The sequence below is a fragment of the Leptidea sinapis genome, chromosome 29, assembly GCF_905404315.1.
Source record: "Leptidea sinapis chromosome 29, ilLepSina1.1, whole genome shotgun sequence".
Lineage (NCBI taxonomy): Eukaryota > Metazoa > Arthropoda > Insecta > Lepidoptera > Pieridae > Leptidea > Leptidea sinapis.
Window position 1 is genome coordinate 5,416,856 of NC_066293.1, and position 22,016 is coordinate 5,438,871.

Here is a 22,016-nt window from a genome sequence, read left to right on the forward strand (position 1 = left end):
GATGTCACCTACAGATTGTAGTTCTGTCGTGGTGGACGTCGAGACTGTAACTGTAAGTACCCAAGATAATGAGCAATTGAGGAGAGCTTTGGAAGATTCGATTCATGAGTTCAGACAAATACCAGCTTCTGGGAAACCGCGTTTTCCTACGCATAATCGTAACATATCGTTAATTCTGGCTCTGGCTATTTACAATCTAGCCATGACCTTGCTGATACACATTCGATCCTTTACTGTGCAGCCATTGCAGCATGCTGGGTCGCTCATGTCAGGTTTCCGGATTCTGATAGGGGGCACGGGTCGCTGGTGAAACACCCCATTGGCAAAAAAGGATCGAACAACGTATCAATGCTGCTAGAACCAAGATATGCAAACTAATCTGTTTTAGATCGGGTAATACCCGCCCAAGAGTCATGCGTTTTGTGACACAGGCCTTTGCTGGAACAAATATAAAACCTAAAAATTATAATACCTGTGTCACGGAACGAATTGACTATCTAAAGCAGAACGTTTCCGCGTGGGCAAACCGGATCCGTCGCTGTAAAAAACGCGCAGACAGATATCATCAGAATCGCACCTTCCAAAGTGACCAAAGAAAGGTATATAGAAGTTGGGAAGACAACGCACCCGGTGGTACTGATGTTCACCTGCCAAATATGGATGAGATGTTTTCTTTTTGGAAAAATATTTGGTCGGTGCCCATCAACCATACTGACAATGAATGGATGAATACCGTTGAGCGCTCGTGTGAACAGTTGCAACCTATGGCGCCTGTTGTTATTAGTCCTCTTGAAGTCACAAAAGCAAATTAGTTTAACCCACAACTGGAAAAGCCCAGGGCCAGATGGATTACAAAATTTTTGGTTGAAATGGTTGCGGTCTTCACACGGGTGCTTAGCTAAACAATATCAGGAAGCGATTAAACCGATTTAATGGCTTCCTTATATTGTAAAGAATTGGCAGTGCATTGAGAAATTGTGTGTGACAATGGACTTATTCCGCTCTCTTTATACAAAGAGAATTGTCGGAAACCGGTTATACTCAGTACTCAAGATCGCTTGAATGTATGGAGGAGAAAAGAGCTTCATGGACGGTTTTACCGGGCTCTAGTTTTATTTCGTCTGTGACCTGGCTACGATTTGGTGACCTCTTTGGGGAAACCTAAGCATTTGCCTGTGCAATTGCTGATGAAGTTATCAAGACGATTAACTACCGAAAATATATCATGAAGGATGGCACAGTAGACATATGTCGGGCGTGCCATCATCCTGGTGAGTCTATCAGACATATTATTTCCGGTCGTTCTCGTCTTGCCAATGGAGAGTATTTGCACAGACACAACCAAGTAGCCAGGATTATCCATCAGCAACTTAATCTTCGATACAATCGTGTGCATTTTGAAGTCCTATATTATAAGTATACTCCGGAGCCAGTTCTGGAAAACAGCCGTGCCAAGCTCTACTGGAACCGATCTATCATCACGGACAGAACTATCATTGCTAATAAGCCTGATATTGTGTTGGTAGATCGGTTAGAGCGTCCGGCATTTATTGTTGATATCACCGTTCCGTGTGATGATAACCTTGTGAAAGCTGCAATAGACAAATTGTCGAAGTACCTAGACTTAGCACACGAGGTTACTGACATGTGGGATGTTGATTCATGAATAATTGTCCCAATAGTCGTTTCCGTTAACGGTCCTTTAGCAAATAGCCTCGACCATCATCTCAAGAGGCTCTCACTTAATAACTGGATAAAGGGTCAGTTACAGAAAGCAGCTGTTTTGGGAACGGCACTCATCGTGCGGAAGTTCCTCAGTCTGTCGCCCTAACCACCGGAACCATAATCGTGAACCAACGCCGGCGGGACTCTATTTTTTATATTTATATTTGTAATATTTTTTTTTTAAATATGTTATATATATAAATCTAGAAAATAAGATGAATTTGTAATAAAGAGAATAATAATAATATCTTTTATTTGACACACACATGAAACAACAAACAAACATTGCTATAAAAATAATAATTACAAAGAAAATTTTTAACTAAAAGTGACCTAGAACATATTTTATAATGAATAAATAAATAACTTTCCCAAGATATCAATATATAGCAGCTGTGTGGCAGTGTGTGTCAAAAGGGATGCTACTCAGTTTACCTGTGACAATTGGTCACAGCACTGATTTTTAATAAATCAAATTATCAGAATCAAAATATGTCAAATTATCATAATCATAATAATTCATATCAATCTAGAAGTAATAGGTCTATGGACAATTTAAACAATTTTAATCGTCATACGTATAACAACAAATCTTCAATGCAAATGCAGAATCAGCATCGTTCGTACAATGCTCCGCCGCTCATGTTACTGACGGTGGAACTAGGTCAAAGACTGATTGTCACTATGCGAACGGTGAATTCTCGATGAATAAACTTTAGAGAAAATGATAACAATTGTAATCAGTTTAATAATCATAGTTATTCTTCTAACGATCAGTCGGGAAACTTTCTCATACTGGGCTCTCCAATAGAGAAAAAGTATATAAAAGAGACAGTTAATTTCACTGAAAATAATGGAATTTATGAAAAAAATTTAAATAATAATTTAAATAAAATTCGTTTAGAGGGTATGAATGAGGAAGAAAGAATTAGTATAGGAATTTTTTTTAGGGAATATAAGAAAGGATCGCAAAACTCTTAGGCAGATGCTTTAGGCTGCCAGTCCACCAGAGCGGAGCGAGGCAGCGGAGCCGAGAAACGGAGAAATATTAACCAATAGGATTGCACAAAATCTCCGCTCCTCTTAAGTGGACAGGGACTTGCGAGCTAGTTTAAAATTTCATATAAAACCGGTATGCGGAGCGGGGAAACGGAGCGGGGAAACGTGCGGGGATGCGGAGCGGGGAAACGGAGCGGGGAAACGTGCGGGGATGCGGAGCGGGGAAGCGAGTGCGGGCGCGGGCGCACTTTGCGCCGGCAGTGTGCCGCCGTATTCCGACCAGTGCGTATGTGACCGAAGATAATGGATGAAAAACTTATTGAAAGTGTGAAAAAGTTTCCGTGCATTTGGAACACATCTTCAGAATTTTACAAATGCAACGAAACAAAAGATGCTGCGTGGGACCAAATTATCATTGAAACAAACATATCGGATGGTAAATAATATGTATCTTTATTCTATAATACCTTCTAGTAGGTACATATTGATATCTTTTTTTTTATTTAACAAAATAGCCTATATAATGTAATAGCCTAAATAGTTAAATAATGTCCGCAGCTGGCCAAATTATCTATATCTGTCTCACATCACTGACTATTATAGATTCTTTTCAAAATTCGAGTATCTTGCCATGGTACCTTCCCCTGATTATTAAAGTATGAACAATACATTTCACGAACTTGATAACCATCGTTACTAGAATGTTGTGTTTCTATAATATCACCAACTGATAATAATGATTGCTCCATGTTATTTTCAATATTGTTTATATAATTAGGTTGTCTTTGAATTAAATAATTGTGCAAAACACATGTTGCTTTTATTACCTTGTCAACTGTTTCTATTTTGCATTCAAAATCTTTATGATACACGTACCACTTTCTCGTCAATACACCGAAAGTTGCCTCAACAATACGACGTGCTCTTGATAATCGGTAATTAAAAATTTTTTTTTCTGCGTTAAGTCCATCACGTGGGTAAGGCCTCATAAAATTTTCCATTAATGGAAAAGCTTCGTCTCCTATAAATACGAACGGCATTTTTGCTCCACCTTGATAAAATGGTACCGGCTGAGGTAAATTCAATCTCTTTTCTTTTAGACTCTTTCCGAAAATGCTGTTATCAAAAATTCCTGCATCAGAAAATCTTCCCATAGATCCCACATCAGCCATTATGATTTTCCTTTTGGCATCAGCTAAACACATCAATACTACAGAAAATCTCTTTTTGTAGTTGAAAAACGAGGACCCGGTTTTCGAGGGAGCCTTGATATATACGTGCTTGCCATCAAGAGCACCTATACAATTTTTAAATTGCCATAGTTCATCAAAATCTTTTGCGATTTCTTTCCAGTCGTTTTCTGTTGGTTGTGACATGACAAGAGGTTGCAATATATTCCATAAAGCATCACAAACCTCCTCAACAATTCTTGATACACTTTTCAATCCAATTCTAAAATTCTCTCCCATCGTTGTAAATGACTGGCCGGTTGCTAAATACCTAAAAAAAAACGTATTTAATTGTACTTCGCGTAAGTGATGTAATATTTTTGTCATAAATAGACCATGTAATACATTTTTGTGTTTGTTGATTGTTTCAGTTACAACTGCCAAGTCGCGATGGAAACAACTGAGAGATAACCATCGGGATGCCTTAAAAAGACAAAATGCAACAAGGAGTGGACAGGCTAGAAAACAACGAAAAGAATGGAAATATCAAAAAGCCATGTCATTTTTATTGCCTTACATGAGTAACAGAGACCGGTCAACAAATTTTACGCCCCTGGACCACTCAGTAAGCGAAACTTCAAATCCGCCAAATACCATTGAAGAGAGTTCACGGGAATCATGCAATTTTTTGCCATCAAATTCAAATAATCTTCCTTCTGCCGATGATCCTAAGAATCCAACAGCTTCGGAATCTCTTCCATCAACATCCAAAAAAAGAAAGAACGATGAAATTCTAGATTATTTAAAAAAAAATCAAGAACGCCGCGAAGTGTTGGAACGAGAACGGATAGAACTTAAAAACATGATGTCAGCCAGTGATAAATACGATGAAATAGACTTATTTTTTTTTAAATTTGGCTGCATCGACAAAAAAGCTGCCGTATTATTTTCAACTTCAAATTAAAAAAACCTGCTTTAATGCGGTAATGTCAGCTGAAGAAAGTAATCTTCAACATAGTTGGTATTCTCCGAATAATTATGGTTATTCTACAGGCTCAACACCTACATCAGATAACATCAACACTAGTATCGATACTCCTAGTGCTTCAGATAATATCAACACTAGTATCAATATTCCTAGTGCTTCAGATAATATCAACACTAGTCTTAATATTCCTAGTGCTTCAGATAATACCAACACTAGTGTCAATATTCCTAGTGCTTCAGATAATATCAACACTAGTCTTAATATTCCTAGTGCTTCAGATAATACCAACACTAGTGTCAATATTCCTAGTGCTTCAGATAATATTAACACTAGTATCATTAATCCTAGCGCTTTACAAATTCCAACAACCCAGGATATTGAAACATCTGCAGCAGAGCCAACAGAACCCAATGAAAATGCGGTCAATTTTGAGACAGATTACGATTTTTAAATTAATATAACATGGCTTCTATAACTGTATGCAAAAATAAAAGTTACTTTGATTTAAAATGTGTACTTACTTTAAACACACCGCTAATCTTTCACGGCTACTAATTGAATTTCTGTAATTTGTGTCTTGTTTCCGAATATATGGTTCAATCAGGGAGTGAAGTTCATAAAAAGTACATCTTGAAACTCTATAAGAATTTTCGAAAGTTTCTTCATCAGCTGTTTGGAAAAAAGTAAAATATTCACTGTGTTCTGAACGATGTTTGATATGATTTCTTAACCAAAATCTATGTTTCCTCATAGAATTGTTCAAATGGTATATGGTAAGTATTTCGGCTTCTTCTGACTCCAACGCTTCTTCCTCAAGCAATGTAAGGTAATAATGTATCAACTTTTTCGATGGCATGTCTGCTATCACTGACATTTCGCGTAGAATTAAACCAATCGCCCCACGCCGGGAGCTCGAAATCACTCGTCGCGTACTTGCTGCCTAGCTCCGCATATTGAAAAACACAGCAACTCCGCTCCGCATTACTTCCTCACTCCGCTCCGCAGCCTCGCTCCGCTCCGGTGGACAGTCACAGTACGCAACTCCACTCCGCATTAGTCCGTTTCTCGGCTCCGCTGCCTCGCTCCGCTCTGGTGGACTGGCAGCCTTACCGCGAATATTAATAAAATAATATATAATAAATAATAAAATAATTAATAATTCAGTATCAAATAGGGAACATGATGGTATCCCAATATTAAATGAAGCCATAGATTCAAAACCAAGGCAAATATTAGTTTTTCAATGGTTTAAAAATGAAATATTAGTTAATGAGATATCTAATAATAAACAACGCATTAACAGCAAATAATGATAATTTACTAAAAGATTTCCTTAAAGAATATATTAATCCAAAAAATAAATATTTGATCTATTTTGAGTGTCCACGTTTCAGAAAAACGTTTTCTAACGTTGTTATTGGACTATTTAAGAAAGGTTCTGTAGATTTAGTAGAATGTACAGAAAGAATAGTTAACTTAACAGATTCAGAACAGGATCAAAGAGACGTTGTTTTAAAATAGTATGAAGGCAAAACATATCATATGGGTATCAATGAAACTTTTCTTAAACTTAAATGGAACTTATTGGTGGTGCAATATGAAAGAAACTATCACAGCTATTATAAATGCTTGTGAACACTGTAAGAAAATGAAGTATGAAAGAAAACCAATAAAGCCACTTATTCAATTAACGCCAAACCAGAACTCACCTTTTCAAGAAATATCCATCGGTCTTTTGTTTATAGAAGGTAACTATTATTTAATCCTAGTAGATGCATTTAGTAAGTTAGGACAAGCAATTAATATTCCAATTCGTAGCACACCCGAAGTAGTTAGGGCACTAATTAAATATTTTTGCATGTATGGCATACCAAAAAAGATAAACAGTGACTCCGGTGCCGAATTTAATAAAAGAGTTACTAAATTTATATAAAATAGAATTGCATATTAGGACACCCAACAATCCAAGTTCCATGGCAATCGTAGATCATTTTCATTCAACAATTAATGAAATTTATAGATAAGCAAAATATCATAAAACTGATTTAGATGCATGTTCCGTAATGACATATGCCATCATGTCATATAATAATAGTATTCATACGGCAACCGATTTTGCTCCATTTGAATTAGTTTTTGGACATTATGATTCAGGAAATGTGTTTGATATTGACCGGGATCGGAATTTAATACAAAAGCTTTTACAAGATCACAGGAAAAGATTATGGGTATTGTATGAGTATGTCGCGGAAAAAGTAGAAAAGGATAAAATTACAGTTATAAATAAGAAACAGGGTGAAGAAGCCCCTGAGATTAAAATAGGTGATAATATTTTTATGAAAAATACTAGAACTAGGAAATCAAAATTTTTGCCTGGATTCGAAAAAGCAAAAGTAATAGACAAACCTATTAGAAATATTAAACCAGTAGAGTTAAATAAAAGAAAAACGAGAGTCGCAATTAAAAATATTGAACGTCCTCCACAGGTCAGGGTTAGTGGTGATAGCACTGACCCATGTAAATAAATTAATAGCACTAAACCTGGAACTTCAGGATATGACAAATAAAATTAGTTACAATATTCTATTAATGAATAAATTTTACAGTATTCTCAATAACTTTCGAACAATATTTGATATTATTCAAGAGGTAGAAACTACTATAGCTCTTAATAAACTACATACCTTGCATCATTCAATCATTAATTAAACAGATTTATTCGATGTATTCACAAAAATAAAGAAGCATTTTAAATTTATTTATCCAGCTGGTATAGAAAATTTTATTAAGTTAGAACATAATCTTATACTAAAGTCGTATTTTAATGGTGATAGGTTAATTTTTGTAATAGAAATTCCCCTTATAGAAAAAGATCATTATATATTTTATTAAATAATTCCTATCCCCATTTTTGAATCCAAAACACATGAAACCCTTACAATAATTCCTAAATACCTATTCATAATGGTGAAACGTTTGAAGTTCAGACCTGTCGTAAAGCCATGTGAGGAAATAGAAGACTCCAAATATCTATGCATGGAAGATAATATAGTTCCATATCCTGAGGAAACTTGTATAGAGGAAATTATGATGCTAAAGAAATACAATCGCTGTTCTCATCATTTAATTAAAATCGAGAGTACCAAATTACAAAAGGTATACAGCCATCATTGGTTACTCTATACAGAAGAAAATTTAGTAATTACAGAGTATTGTGGTGAAGAAGTACAGCGACATGAATTACAAGGAACATATATTATTTCACCAGATCAATCTTATAGAACTGAAATTGGCAATACTTTCACTGAACCATCATTGAATTCTACAGATATAAGCTATAAACTTTCAATTATATCAATGCCAAATCTACGTGGGATACTGAAGACAAGAGAAAAACAACTTGATTGAAATTTAGATTTTAGTGATGTGAAAGAAATTTTAAACAATGCTAAATATAGTGTTAGTGAGAATAAAATTCAAGAATATGTGGTGATGGACAAAGTTAGTGTATGGACTTTAAGTTTATATGTTATTATTTTCATATTTGTCATTTTTGTTTTGTATAAATTCAATTTTTTTTTCGAAATTATCGTAAGCTTAAGAAGTATTCCGATAATTTCTCGCTTAAGGAGGGGGGAGTTAAGAGTGACAGCACTACCCAAATTAGCTTTAGGTGCAATTCCACCTCAGCACTTTAACTAGAACATTAGAGTGATATATAATGATATATTTATTTGTAAGTATTAAAATAAGTATATAATGATTGTAATTAGTTCTTTTTTCTTTATTGATAATTGTAATTAGTTAGTAGATAGATTATTGTTATAATAGACTTGCGATGCAATTTTTGAAATAAATATTTTTTTTTAAATAAACCTTGGCTCAACAACTTAATTCGTGCGAATGCAACAGATACAGTCGCCATCCGAAACAATTGGCTACGCTGCCAGTCTGACACCAGTTAGTACGTTCCGCGCATTCGTCTACCGTGCACCTTTCCGTATTCGCGTGTGTTGATTTAGTACTGACAACTTTGGCTTCTCTTTTTGGACTTGGATTTTTGTGAATTGGACTTGTTGATTACATAGCGGGAATTTTGGCTTCTCTCCTTTGGAATTGGACTTATGTGTTGGCATCCATGTTATCTACCATGCCAACGCGCTACACTTCACGAGAATATGCGAACAAGCATCTCATTTACGGGGAATGCATATACAACGCAAGTGCCGCCGCTACACTTTATCTTGAAATATATCCAAATTTAGAGCGCTATCCGGATCACACACAATTTTCACAAGTGCCATATGGCGATTCCACATTTAATGCGAGAAGACAGATCCCAGTATCGCTTTAAAGTAAACCTGTGGACCGGAATTTTAAACGGCAAAATTATTGGGCCTTTTGACCTGCCTTGAATGCCTTGAACTTGAATGGCCCGAATTACCTACATTTTTAACGAGATTATTTACCAACTTTGTTAGAGGACGTACCACTAACAGATCGTCGCCACATGTAGTATTAACAAGATTACTGCCCAGCGCATAACGCAATGCAAGTAAAAGATTTCTTTGACCAGGAATATCCGGAAAGGTGGATTGGACGTTTGGGCAATCCCCTGAATGTTTTTTTACTGGGGCGTTCTCAAAGAAAAAGTTTATTCAAAGCCCTTTGATAGAGCAGCAGAGCTGCGAGAACGAATTTCTCTTCAGAAGCTGGTGAGGACAACAACTCTCGCTCGCTCGCGATTGGAAGGAGAAATCATAATAAAAAACATAAATCCTGTAGATTACTTATTAGGGAATTTTCTATATTCTTTCCGCTGAAGCTTGGGAAGAACCTCCTACATCAATGGATATGGCACCCGCAACCACGAAAGTGGACTCCACGCAACAACTTGGTAGAAAAACTCAACGCCATTAAAACAGGAAGCTTCTAGCTGAAAGTTTCCGAACGAAGAAGTCTGTTGAGTACGACACAAACCGACGGAATTAGATTATGAGAGAAGCCGAAGCCGGAATCTCAAGAATTTCTGAATTTCGGCAGAGTCGTGTGAAGATCCTCCGGTAACATCCATAGGTAGTTCGAACGTCAGCTACACGGGTATCACTATCTGATTTCCTTTCAAAGGCTTCTTATCAAAGATGCCAAATGGACTCGATGCCTCTGAATGTGTGAAACGGATGGTAAAATTTTTGCCAGAGCCCTTTTGTTACAACATACAAACGAGAGAGCAATTGGATTCAGATTCAACTCTAGAGCGAGTGCACGTATCGAGGGACATGGGAGCGCCAAAATTTTGACACGGAAATGTTTATAGACGAAATAGAAAAAAAACCGGCGCTATGGGATTTCGAATCACCTGATTATGCCAGTAGGATTTTAAAACAAAGGTCTTGGGAAGAATTGGTGTAAAAATTTTGTGATAAAGAAGACTCCGAGGAAAAAAGGGAAAGATTTAGGTAAGTAATTATTATTATTTTATTGATTAGTAACAAACAAATAAAATTAGATCATTTTGTCTTGCCACGGCAGTCGACCTTCCTTCATGAAATAATCAGCGAATATATCCCTCGTGTTTCTAGACCTTACACCAGGTCGAATTGTAGTCGTACTCAGACAATCTAGAGCTGTTACGAACAATGTGTCTTCGTATCTGTAACTATCTCTTAACCTGACGTAATTGTGAAGAACACAACAAGCTTTAATTATGTTTTGCGCAAATTCAATATATACATTGAGTGGTTTGTGAAATATTCGCCATTTGTTTACCAGAATTCCAAAACAACACTCAATATAACGTCTTGCTCTAGAGAGGCGGTAATTAAATGCTCGTTTTTCTTTGGTTAAATTCTTACCGCAATATGGTCGCATAATATTTTCTGATAAGCTAAATGCCTCATCTCCAACTATAACATGAAGTAAACGTTTAATTCAACTGTGTATTCAAACAATTCGTATTCGTACTTTTATAACAGTTCGGATTCTTCTTCACCTTCAATTCCGGTTCGACCTCGATACCATGCACAACCTTCAAGACCAAATGTATTTACTTTTAAGAATATGACCCAGAAACGCCATACATAACAGCATGGCACGGCCGAAATTCTATTTCAGTGCCAAGATCTTCACAGGCGGCATTATACGTAAATTCTCCATCAACGTCATCAAGTGATTCTCAGTATAGTGAATGTCTTGACCTCTTCCAAAACCATGACATTGTTTAATTATTGTTTATTTAAACTGATACTACATTTAATTCGTTTTTATTAGTAAACCTGATTTTGTATCCTAAAGGCTGTATTAGTATTATAAGAGATTATGAATAAAACAATAAGGTAAGGACCTTAAAGTTATCACGAGTTTTTGTTCCGCTGAAACAAAATCCTCGCACGGAACATAATTTGCACGTGGCGATAAATCTTCTTCAATTAATAATCATTAATCTATTATTAATCTTATTAAGAATTGGATATACTAAATACATTCTATTTTCCCTCCGTTTCTGTCTCTTCCAGCAACAGTAAGCTAACCACAACGAGACCGCTTCGTTCAACTCCATGTTTTCGACTGGCTCCGTTCCCAAATGCTCGTGCGTTAGTACGCTCCTTCTGGACGCAACGTACGCGCGTATTACGCGCGAGAGATTCGCGGCGTATTCGCCCTTTCTGGACAAGGCCTAACTTTGGGACATACGTCAAACTTCTTTGAATTTTATTTTGAGAACGTTGTTGTAATTGTTGATAGTATTATGTTAAAGTTCTACAAAAATGGACATTAATCGACGAGATTTAATAGATTTAGAAGATTTAGACATGCTGGAGTCATCTCGGCGACCTAATAGACGTCGCAGTAGAGTCAACCCTTTCGAATTAGATGATGACGATTTTCAATACAAATACAGATGTAGTAAAGTGTTTGCCAAAAAAAAATGTTGCTTTGATCCGTGACGATTTAATTATATATATTGTGATCCTCGAGGATCTTCGTTGAGTCCTGAAGTCCAAGTTATTTGTGCATTTCGGGATTAGGTAAGTGTTTCTTGTTTTTAAAGCAAAATTCTCTGCATAATAGTTGACAGACTATTCATTTAAAACTAAACTCTTGTGTATTTTTTACTTTCAGATTCAAGATGATACGGCAGACTTACACGGCGTTTCTCAACGATATATAAGTAAGACCTAGGGTTGGTGAAAGTTTAGCGCGAATATCTGTATAAAAATGCCTGTTTCCTTGGTCGAACAGACGCAAACGATGAGAAAATTTCGCGCGATTGCAAATTTTCCAATAGTTATTCGCGCAATAGCGCGAATGAAAACACATGAGTACAGCCAATAGGCTTTACTGTGTTGTGTATGTGGCGTGTACATGGCGTGCGCTTACGCATAATGTTTTATTAAACGGCAGTGTGTCTCCAGCAAGCAGTTGTTTTACTCGTGTCCTCATACTTAACATTGGCGACGAGTACCTACGTTATAAACAGTCAGGCACCTTTTTCGGTTTATTATCAGTGTTTGATCACAATGTTAAAACATGGGAGACTTACAAGTGCCGCATTAAACAGTGGTGTGTGGCAAATGACATCATGGGGTGAGTGATCCGAAAGGAATAAAACGGAGAGCTATCTTGCTGAGCGCACTCGGCGATAGCACGCACAAGCTGGCGGCTGATCTAGCGTTATCCAAGCAGTTAAGTTTAGCGTTATTAAGCTTTTGGATGGGCATTTTACTCCAAAGCAGTGTGGATTCGGCGAGCGGTTTAAGTTTTTTGCGGCTAACAACAAGAGGAGGAGACTTATGCGCAGTGGGCAGCGAGGTTACGCGGTCTGACAGCGCACTGTGGATTCTCGAACGTGTAAGAAGCTCTTCGGGACAAATTTGTTATGGGAATGCTACCAGGAGCTGACAGGAAGAAACACTTCTCCTTAGACATCGCGGACCTGACTGACCAGGGCGATAGAGTTGGCAGAGAATGCGCAGAGTGCACGTACAGCTGCGGGTGCTGGGGTACAGTCCGCGCCGTGCAATCAGCTATTCAGGATTAGACGGGCGACGGAGGCTGTGAATCCGCCGCATGGAGAGGCGGCGTCTAGCTCAGCAGTTAAAGTGCTTTGTCAAGTGTGTGGATACCATAATCATCAGGTATCCCAGTGTCGTTTCGCTAGGGCTAAATGTAGGAAATGCAATGCTACAGGGAATCTGCGTAGGATGTGCATAAAAATAATTATGTCGAATCGAGAGCTGTGGATGATGACGTTGAGTGTTTTACCATTTGACATATGAATGGGAACCCGTGATTAAAACGGTAGCAGTATCGGAAGTCGAATTAAAATTCGAGATAGATAGTGGTTCGGCTGTTACAGCTATTTGCGAGGAACCATATAAAAATACTTTGGCAATGTACTATTGTCGTTTACTAGTATACGTTTGTTTTCTTATACGGGTGATATAATTGTTTGTCGCGCAGTTAGAAGTTATGCAAATATATCGCACGTAATAATAATAATAATAAATCTTTATTTGTTGCAAAGAAAAAAATACAATTTTGCTTAAAATTACCCTCGACCCCCAAACTAGGACAGCCCGTGACATGGGGGTCAGTCTCTTCCCAGTTGTGCATTCTAAAATGTCAAATAACAAACATCACATATTTTAAGGTCTAACAATGGAAGTTATGCAACAAATTATGAACACAGAAACTATTTTATATATTATTTAGGGCGTGTATTGTGTGTTTGTGTGTGTATGTGTGTAGTATGTGTGCTGTGTGTTTTTGTTATGCGAGACGGGGGTCCACCAATCCTCGGCCGTGATTTTATATTTATTATGTAATTGGGATTTATCAGGTGCGATCGTTAGCATTTGCTCAAGAGGAGATAGATTTATGTGCTCTGAAGTTTAAGCAGCCCCAAACACCAGTTCCACGTACAGAAAGTGCGATTACCTACCTTCTTTGGTCAAGAACTCTTCCAGACTACCAACAATATAAATCCGACAACTGAAGAGGAAGATACCTCACGTGAATATTTGAGATCTGATCAATTGTCTGATTTTTTAGTGTTGAAATAGTTAAAATGCTTCGATTCTCTGTTTTCTGTTAAATTCACTCATTCACACATATTTCTGATCCAATAATTTCCATTCAATACGTATGGACTTCCCTAATTTTTCAATGTTATTGAGTAAAATAATACATATAAATTGCGAATTAAGTATTTATTGAATCTTACCTTTAGATAACAATCCTTCAACGCAGGATAAATGTATTTGCAGGTCTATGGTATGATTTTCCCAAGTGGTTGAGGTGAAATTTTCTTGAGGTGAAAAACTTCAGATCTTCGAAACTTTGGCCCGTTGCCAAAAATCTCACAGTTGCAGCCAACCTTTCTTCGGCACTGATTGCCTGGCACAAATGGGTGTCCACTTTACTGAAACCAAATGTACAAGTTTTTTGGAAATTTTCTTCACTCATCCTCACATAATTCATCAGATTCTCGTGGTGAGACTGCCTCAGTTGGCGGAGTAATGACATATAAGAGCTAGCGTGTGTCTATCTTGGAGCCACTTTTTCACCCAAAACCTTTTTTTGGGGGGGATCCAAAAACTAAAAGCAGGTAAAACGCGCATCGTTTCCGACGAGCATGGTGAAAAACTGTAGTTCGCCTGCAGTCCTGATTCGCGACCGACATTCCGCCTGCAGGCGGGTGGTGCTGGTAGTGTATGTTGCTCGGCGATATTGATCTTACGTTCGCCTGTTGAGGCGACGGCAGGCAATCGCATAGTGTGTGGGCTCCTTATAATATCAATGTGATAGATGCAACCACAACATTGCGGGTAATGTTATAAAAGTATTGACGCATTTCGAAGTACTGCCGCGCACGTTTTTAAACGCCTGAACATATTCTCTCGGCTGTTAAAAGTCTCCGACATTTATCTCAACATGAGCTCCTCCGTCGCTAGTAAGGGACAAAGTCGTGTCAAGGGCTTCCGGTAACATCCATGGGTAGTTCGAACGTCAGCTACATGGCTTACACCATCAGGGCCAGGAAAGAGTTTTATGTTGCGGCCCATACGTCAGCATAGTGCCACCACTATGCTGGCGTATGGGTTGTCCTCCTTTAGCAGCACTAGATCATTCAGGGAAGTGTCATTAGTCCTCCATTTTGTCCTTTGTTGGAGTCCGGACAAATCTTCTTTCTGCTATCTCCGCCAAAAATGCTGCCGGATTTGTTCTATCTATTGGTATCGCTTCAATTGAGAGGTCTTGCAATCTTCTTAGATCGGTGAAGGCAACGCATTCAGCGGGAGTCCAAGAAGGAAGTGCCCTGGAGTCAGAAAAACAAGGTCATTTGGGTTGGTGGACAAAGGATATACACTGGCCTGCAAAAGTAAGTATCACACTTTTCACTTTTTTTCTTAACTATAGAAGGTAGAGATTTAAGATAAAAAACGTTTTGCTGCAAATTTTATAGGCTTTTATTCTTAGAAACTAAAATTATACATTAGTAACATTTTTAACTTAAAAAAGATAAAACAATGAAAACAGACATTTTTAGTTTAGTGTAAAAAAATTCAACTAAAATGTATTACATGTTATTTAATTTTTAATAACTGGTATTGCCTTCTGGAGCTCTGATTACAGCTTCGAACCGGTTTGGCATACTGAACACTAGGTTTCGGAGCCGATGTTGGGGAATATTCTCCCATTCTTCTACCAGGGCCTGCTTTAGTGCCCTGAGGGTAGTAGGTGGTGGTATGCGATTTCTGACTAGCCTCCCAAGCTCATCCCAGGCGTGTTCAATCGGGTTGATATCAGGACTTCTTGATGGCCAAGCCATCACGCTGATACCGACCTCCTGAATATACTCTTGTACGATATGAGCCGTGTGTAGCCGGGCATTATCATGCATTAGCATCGATCCATCACCCATATTTGCTAAATACGGCCCTGCATACTCAATGAGAATCTCTTGAGCATATCTTTGCCCAGTGAGGGTGCCATTTTCTATGGCTACTAGCTCTGTGCGACCTTCTGAAGATATGCCAGCCCATACATGTACACTGCCTCCACCATATTGGACTCTTTCTGAGATGCAGGCTTGAAGGTATCGCTCACCAGGTCGCCTGTAAACACTTCGCCTTCCATCAGTAGTGTAAAGGGAGAATCAAGACTCATCTGCAAACAAAATTCTTGACCACTCTTCTTCATCCCACTGCATGTGTTCACGGGCGTATCGCAATCTCGCTACTCGATGCTGTCTCTCGAGTTTTGGGCCACTCGCTGGACTTTGGGGTTTTAAATTTGCTTCAGCAAGTCTTCTTCTTACTGTACTGTCACTAATGTAGGCCCTCCGGGTCTGAAGTAGCTGTTGCTGGACTTCAACAGCATTTTGGTGGCGATTTCTTAACACAGTGGAAATAATATAACGATCTTCTCGGGCACTGGTACACCCGGGTCTGCCATTACAAGGTCTCCTCAGATGATGTCCAGTCTCTTCGTACCTTCTCTTTACCTTCTGGACCGTTCGTACCGTCACACCCACCATTATTGCAGTGCGAAGCATACTGATGCCTAGTTCCAGAAAAGCCATGATCCTAGCACATTCTTCAACTGAAAGAGGCATGATAAATAAATGTTATGTGCTTTTTAACATAAAAATTATTTTTTAAAACAAGACCCATCGATCTTGAAAAAAATTTAAAACAGAAAAAAAATATGAATGGTAAAATTGTAATTCGGAAACGTCCACTTTGAAAAAGGAATGGTTTTGGTTTTGAATTTTTTTTTCAGCCAATTCTGAAAAGAAGGTTACCGACTATTTTTGTTTTTTTGTACAAAATTAAATTCTCTTTGGAGTCCTTTTTATTTCGAAAGTATATCTTGTGAACTTAAAACGTTATCCCAATTTTAAAAGTGTGATACTTACTAGTTCGATTCAGGCAGGCAACGCGAGCACACGTGCCGCGTTATCTGTCCTCCTTCGAATATTTTTATTACCTGCGTTATCGCACTATCTGCTCAGGCCACCTGGGCTAGCTATTGTTATCGCGCGCTATTGTTCGGGACCTTTTGAGTCTCGCACCTGTTACGTTCCTTCGCGGAACGTAGCTTAGTTATTATCTGTGTTAATTACCCGGTTTTACGATCGTGTTAGTTAGCACCTGTGCTGTGTTTCGCGATTCTGCACGCTAATCGTGTGTGTTGTGAGTGTTGCAGATCGTGCCGTGTGTGTCTTCTCCGTGGGGGCCTGCACAGCGTGCATCGGGGTTCCGGCCCAGCCAGTCTACATCCAGCAAAGCTAAGTCTTGGGCTTAATTATTATTATTATTAATTTCTTTTAATTTTGCATACTTTATTATTATTAATAGTATTTTATTAATGTGCAAGTGTACAACTAAACTATAGTTGTCCACTTTATTATTATATTCCCCCTCTGCCTGACTCGGGCAGCGGGGGTTGCCACCCGCTTAACCTAATTAATAACAACCATGGCTTCACCAATTGTTGCCGACAAGGGCCTTCTACGCGCCCTGCTAGATGAGTTATTTACGGAGAAGATCGCTCCGCTAATTAAGGAATCTATAGATGAGACAGTGGATGCCGCTATTAAAGCGAAATCCAAAAAATATAAATCGTCATCTGACGTTTCGAGTTCCGACGGGGAATCCGAAATGGAGATAGGTAATGCGTCCGACGCAAGTTCCGTGGCCTCGGTCAAACCGAGAAAAGTGATCACCCGATCAGCCCGTCCGCCTGTCCTTCAACCGTACTTTGACGCGCAGGCGACCCCTAAGGTCCCCGCGGTCAGTCCTGACCGCACGGAAGCCCCTCAGGCTTCCAGTGTTTCACCGGCCCAGCCGGAAACCGCTCTACCGTCGAGAGCGGAGAGTGTCGCGTCGGATGCTGAAGGCTTCATCACCGTCAGTCGCAAGAAGAAGCGCGGTCATGAATCGCCTTCTCTTGATGGCACACCCGCGAAGAAAGCCGCGGCCACGACTGGCTCCGCTCCCGCGTCCGCGCCCGCGCCCCCTAAAGCCCGCGTACCGCCTCCGACCAAGCGCCCGCCTCCTATTTTTATAGGGGACCGAGGCCGATGGTTAGTCATCAAAAATAGGATCCCGAAGACGCTCTCCTTCCAGGCGAGGGCGTACCAATCTCTCATCAAATTAGAGACCAGAGAGGTAGCGGACCACCGCGCCCTGACATCTCTTCTTAGAGAGCTGAGTGTGGGTTTCCACACGTACGCCCTGCCTGAGGAGAAGCGTCTGAGGGTCGTTATTAGGAACGTCCCCAAAGAGTTAGACGAGGCCGACATTCTGTCGGACCTCAAAGAGCAGGGTTACCCTGCACACGAGGTGCACCGTATGCGCGGAACCACCAACAAACAACCATTTAACATGGTTCTCGTAGTCCTCGACCTCACGCAAGAGGGAAAGGAAATTTTCAATATTAAATCGGTTCGTTCCCTTCAGGGCATCCGTACCGAAGCTCCTCAAAACCGCGGGGGGCCCGGTCAGTGTCACAGATGCCAATTATACGGGCACTCGGCACGCAATTGCGAACACACCCCGAGGTGTGTGAAGTGCCTCGGGAAACACGGCACGCCCCCGGCCTGCGTCTTGTGCGGGAAGAAGGGGCACCCCGCGAGCTATCGCGGGTGTCCCAAGGCACCCAAACACAAGCGTCACCCAGGGCGCCGCCAGCCGCAAGGCAGAGCAGAGAAGGTGGAGTTTACTCCAACCTTCAAACCTGCGCCGCCTCCGAAGGTAAACGCCTCGGCGAGGTCTCCTCCGGCTACCAACGCTGCTACAGAGGCCACTCACGCGGCCCCCGCGCCCCTCCGGCCTCCGCTAGCGTCCCGCCCGGCGGCGTCGGTCCCGCGACCGAGGCCACCGGCGCCCGCGTCCGCGGCAACAGCTAACAAAGGCGGCAGCACCTTTGCCTTCATGTTCGAACTGTCAGAGATGTTCGACATTGATGAAATCACAGCCCTGGCCAGCAGGCTCGATGCTGTCCGGGAAGACCCGCCGTCGCTCCTGCAAGTTATGGCAGACAACGGCAAAATATTCCGTGCCCTCACCGATATAGGGCTAAAGTATAAAATATCATTCGCGATGCTTAATTACGTAAGCGGACGGGTTAAACCACATACGCTCCGTATAGCGTATTTTAACGCCCAAGGCCTTAAGCCTCAACTAGACTTGGTGAAGGAGTTCGCTCACGAACATCAATTAGACCTATTCTTAGTGCAAGAGACATTTCTAAAACCACGTATACGCGATCCGCGTATCGCTAATTATAACTTAGTCAGGAATGATCTCACCACCCGTATGGGCGGCACCCTCATTTATTTTAAAAGGTCTCTACACTGTATACCTATAGATCCTCCGGTCCTCACTAACATCGAGGCCTCTGCCATCCGGGTCAGTATGGCGAATCACCAGCCGATCACTGTTATTTCAGCTTATCTTCCGCCCAACAAAAAAGTATTATACACAGGTATAGAAGCATTACTCGGCCACGGGGCTGCAGTCATAGTGGGTGGCGATCTTAATGCCAAACACTCCAGCTGGAACAGTAGAGCCACAAATAGAAACGGAATCTTATTAGATTCGCTGACAGACACGCTGAACTTTTCAGTAATAGTACCCGACGAACCAACACATTATCCGGATAACGTCGCGCACCGACCCGACATTCTAGACGTTGCGTTACTTAAGAACGTAACGCTCAATGTAAATTCAATCGAGGTTTTTCACGAATTAGAGTCAGACCACCGGCCCGTCGTCCTAAATCTAGGCCCACCGGTTAACTTTCAACCACCGACGAAAACAGTGATCGACTGGCAACGGCTGGAAAAGGATCTCGAGTCTATCAAGTCCGACGACCTTGACCTTATACCGGACGTCATCGACTCGGTCGACACGGCTCACAGTGCTATCTCTCATGTGACGTCACATATACAGAGTAGGATCAAGGCCTGCTCCAGGCAGGTTCCAACGATGCAACCGCATCGCCTAAACCTGCCTCCAGAGGTCAGGAACTTACTCACACAGAAGCACAGAGCCACTAGACTTTACGACAGGTATCCGTCGGTCGAGAATAGGCGCCACCTCCGCTACCTACAGCGGGTGGTACGGGAACGTATCGCGGAACTCCGCGGCGAACGTTGGGACCGCTTGCTCGGCAACCTTAAGCCATCACATGTGGCTTTCTGGAAGCTGCCTCGCGCGTTCAAACAGGAGCCGCCCACTGTCATGTCTCCTTTGGACAGACCGGGACTGGAGCCGGCGCTCGATGACGATGAGAAGGCTGAATGCCTCGCCGATAGTCTCGAGAGTCAGTGCTCTCCAAATGCAGCAGCCGACCCGACACACGTTGACGAAGTTGATCGTGAAGTTGAACGTCGCTCCGCTCTGAGCCCTTCAGGCGATGTAATAAAACCCACCTCTTACGAAGAGGTGAAGCTAATCACTAAGGAGCTTCACTCCAAGAAGGCCCCGGGGCCCGACACTATAAACAATAGGGTTCTTAAAATCCTACCCTCGACTCTTATTACTTTATTGGTTACCATTTTTAATATTCTATTGTCTAATAGCGCGTTCCCCGAACAATGGAAAGATTCCATTGTTATCGGTTTCCCAAAACCCAATAAACCTAAAGCTAATCCGAGTAGCTATAGGCCTATTAGCTTAATTAACTCGATCGGGAAACTTTACGAAAGATTAATTCTCGCGCGTCTTAATCATTACATCGCGGAGCTCAACCTGATACCCGACATACAGTTCGGATTCAGAACCGCTCACTCGTGTCCCCAGCAGGCTCACCGACTCACCGAGTACATTCTCGTACGGCGTCAACTTCATGCTACCACGGCAGCCGTGTTTTTCGATGTCGCGAAGGCATTCGACAAGGTATGGCACAACGGCGTAGTATTCAAGCTGTATCAACTGGGAGTGCCAGACAGGCTCGTGCGCATCATACGAGCCTACCTTACTGATCGCTCCTTCCGATATCAAGTAGAGGGCACCCTATCCTCATCCAGACCCATCAGGTCTGGCGTGCCACAGGGTTCAGTCCTCTCTCCCACTCTTTTCTCGCTTTTCACGAGCGACATTCCCAAGTTTCCGAGTGTCCAGCTCGCTCAGTACGCTGACGATACGGCACTCTACTTTGGCTCCGCTCTATTGAACCGCTCAACCTTGAGCAGGAACATTAAAGTGCTTCAAGCCGCCGTCGATGAACTAGGCAACTGGTTCAGAAAATGGCGGATTGAAGTGAACCCCACCAAGAGTGCAGCGGTACTCTTCGGTAACGCGAATAGCATCCGCGCTAAAAAACGACCGACCGACGTCATTAAATTGTATGAAACACCCATGCCGTGGGTGAAGGATTACAAATACTTAGGAGTCACGTTCAACAGCAATATGAACTTCAAGAAACATATTGATACGGTATGCAATAGAGCCCGATTTGTCCTCAGTCGCCTTTATCCACTTGTGTGTGGGCGAAGCAAACTTCCGCTCAAACACAAAGTGACGCTGTACAAAACCATCGTACGGCCCATACTGTCATACGCAAGCGTCGTTTTCGCGCACACCCGACCGAGCTACTTACGTCGTTTGCAAGTAGTTCAAAATAAATTCACGCGCATGGCAACCGGAGCCCCGTGGTTCATCCGAAACGTTGACCTTCACCGCGACCTAGAGCTTCCGACGATAGCTCAACACTTTAAAGAGATCTCGCGACGCTTCTTTGACAAGGCGCCTAACCATCCCAACATCTTGGTTAGGAAGGCATGCGGGTACACCCCTTCACCATAGTCTCAACCCAATAAGACGTCCCAGACACGTAACGGTAGACCCGGATGACGACATCACCATCGCGAACGCGACACCCACACAAACACCGACACAGACACGCACACACCGCCTTCGCAGGCGTAGGCGCGGTCAACCACCGCAAACCACTGGCACTCGTCACTCTGACGATGGCCAGCGGCCCGCACCCTAGATACACCACACATTGTTTTGATACCCTACGAGACGTTAGTCCTCGTCCTGTAATCGTTTCACTACACTCACTAACACACGGACTGACTGACGGACTGACATACACCACTTACACAACCACAAACA

The 22,016-nt window shown here is 41.3% G+C and overlaps 1 protein-coding gene and 2 pseudogenes across 1 annotated transcript; 2 read left to right on the top strand and 1 right to left on the bottom strand.

Annotated features, from left to right (window-relative positions):
* The first annotated feature begins 3,020 nt into the window (after positions 1 to 3,020).
* LOC126973617 (dentin sialophosphoprotein-like) lies at positions 3,021 to 5,391 on the top strand (annotated as a pseudogene).
* Positions 3,154 to 5,985, bottom strand: LOC126973601 (uncharacterized). The gene is made up of 2 exons (XM_050820937.1): positions 5,403 to 5,985; positions 3,154 to 4,224 (listed from the first exon to the last, which is right to left on the bottom strand). The coding sequence occupies exons 1-2, from the start codon at positions 5,753 to 5,755 to the stop codon at positions 3,312 to 3,314; spliced, it is 1,266 nt and encodes a 421-aa protein (XP_050676894.1). The 5' UTR covers positions 5,756 to 5,985; the 3' UTR covers positions 3,154 to 3,311.
* Positions 5,986 to 10,022: 4,037 nt separating this feature from the next.
* Positions 10,023 to 13,779, top strand: LOC126973556 (uncharacterized; annotated as a pseudogene).
* Positions 13,780 to 22,016: the final 8,237 nt, after the last annotated feature.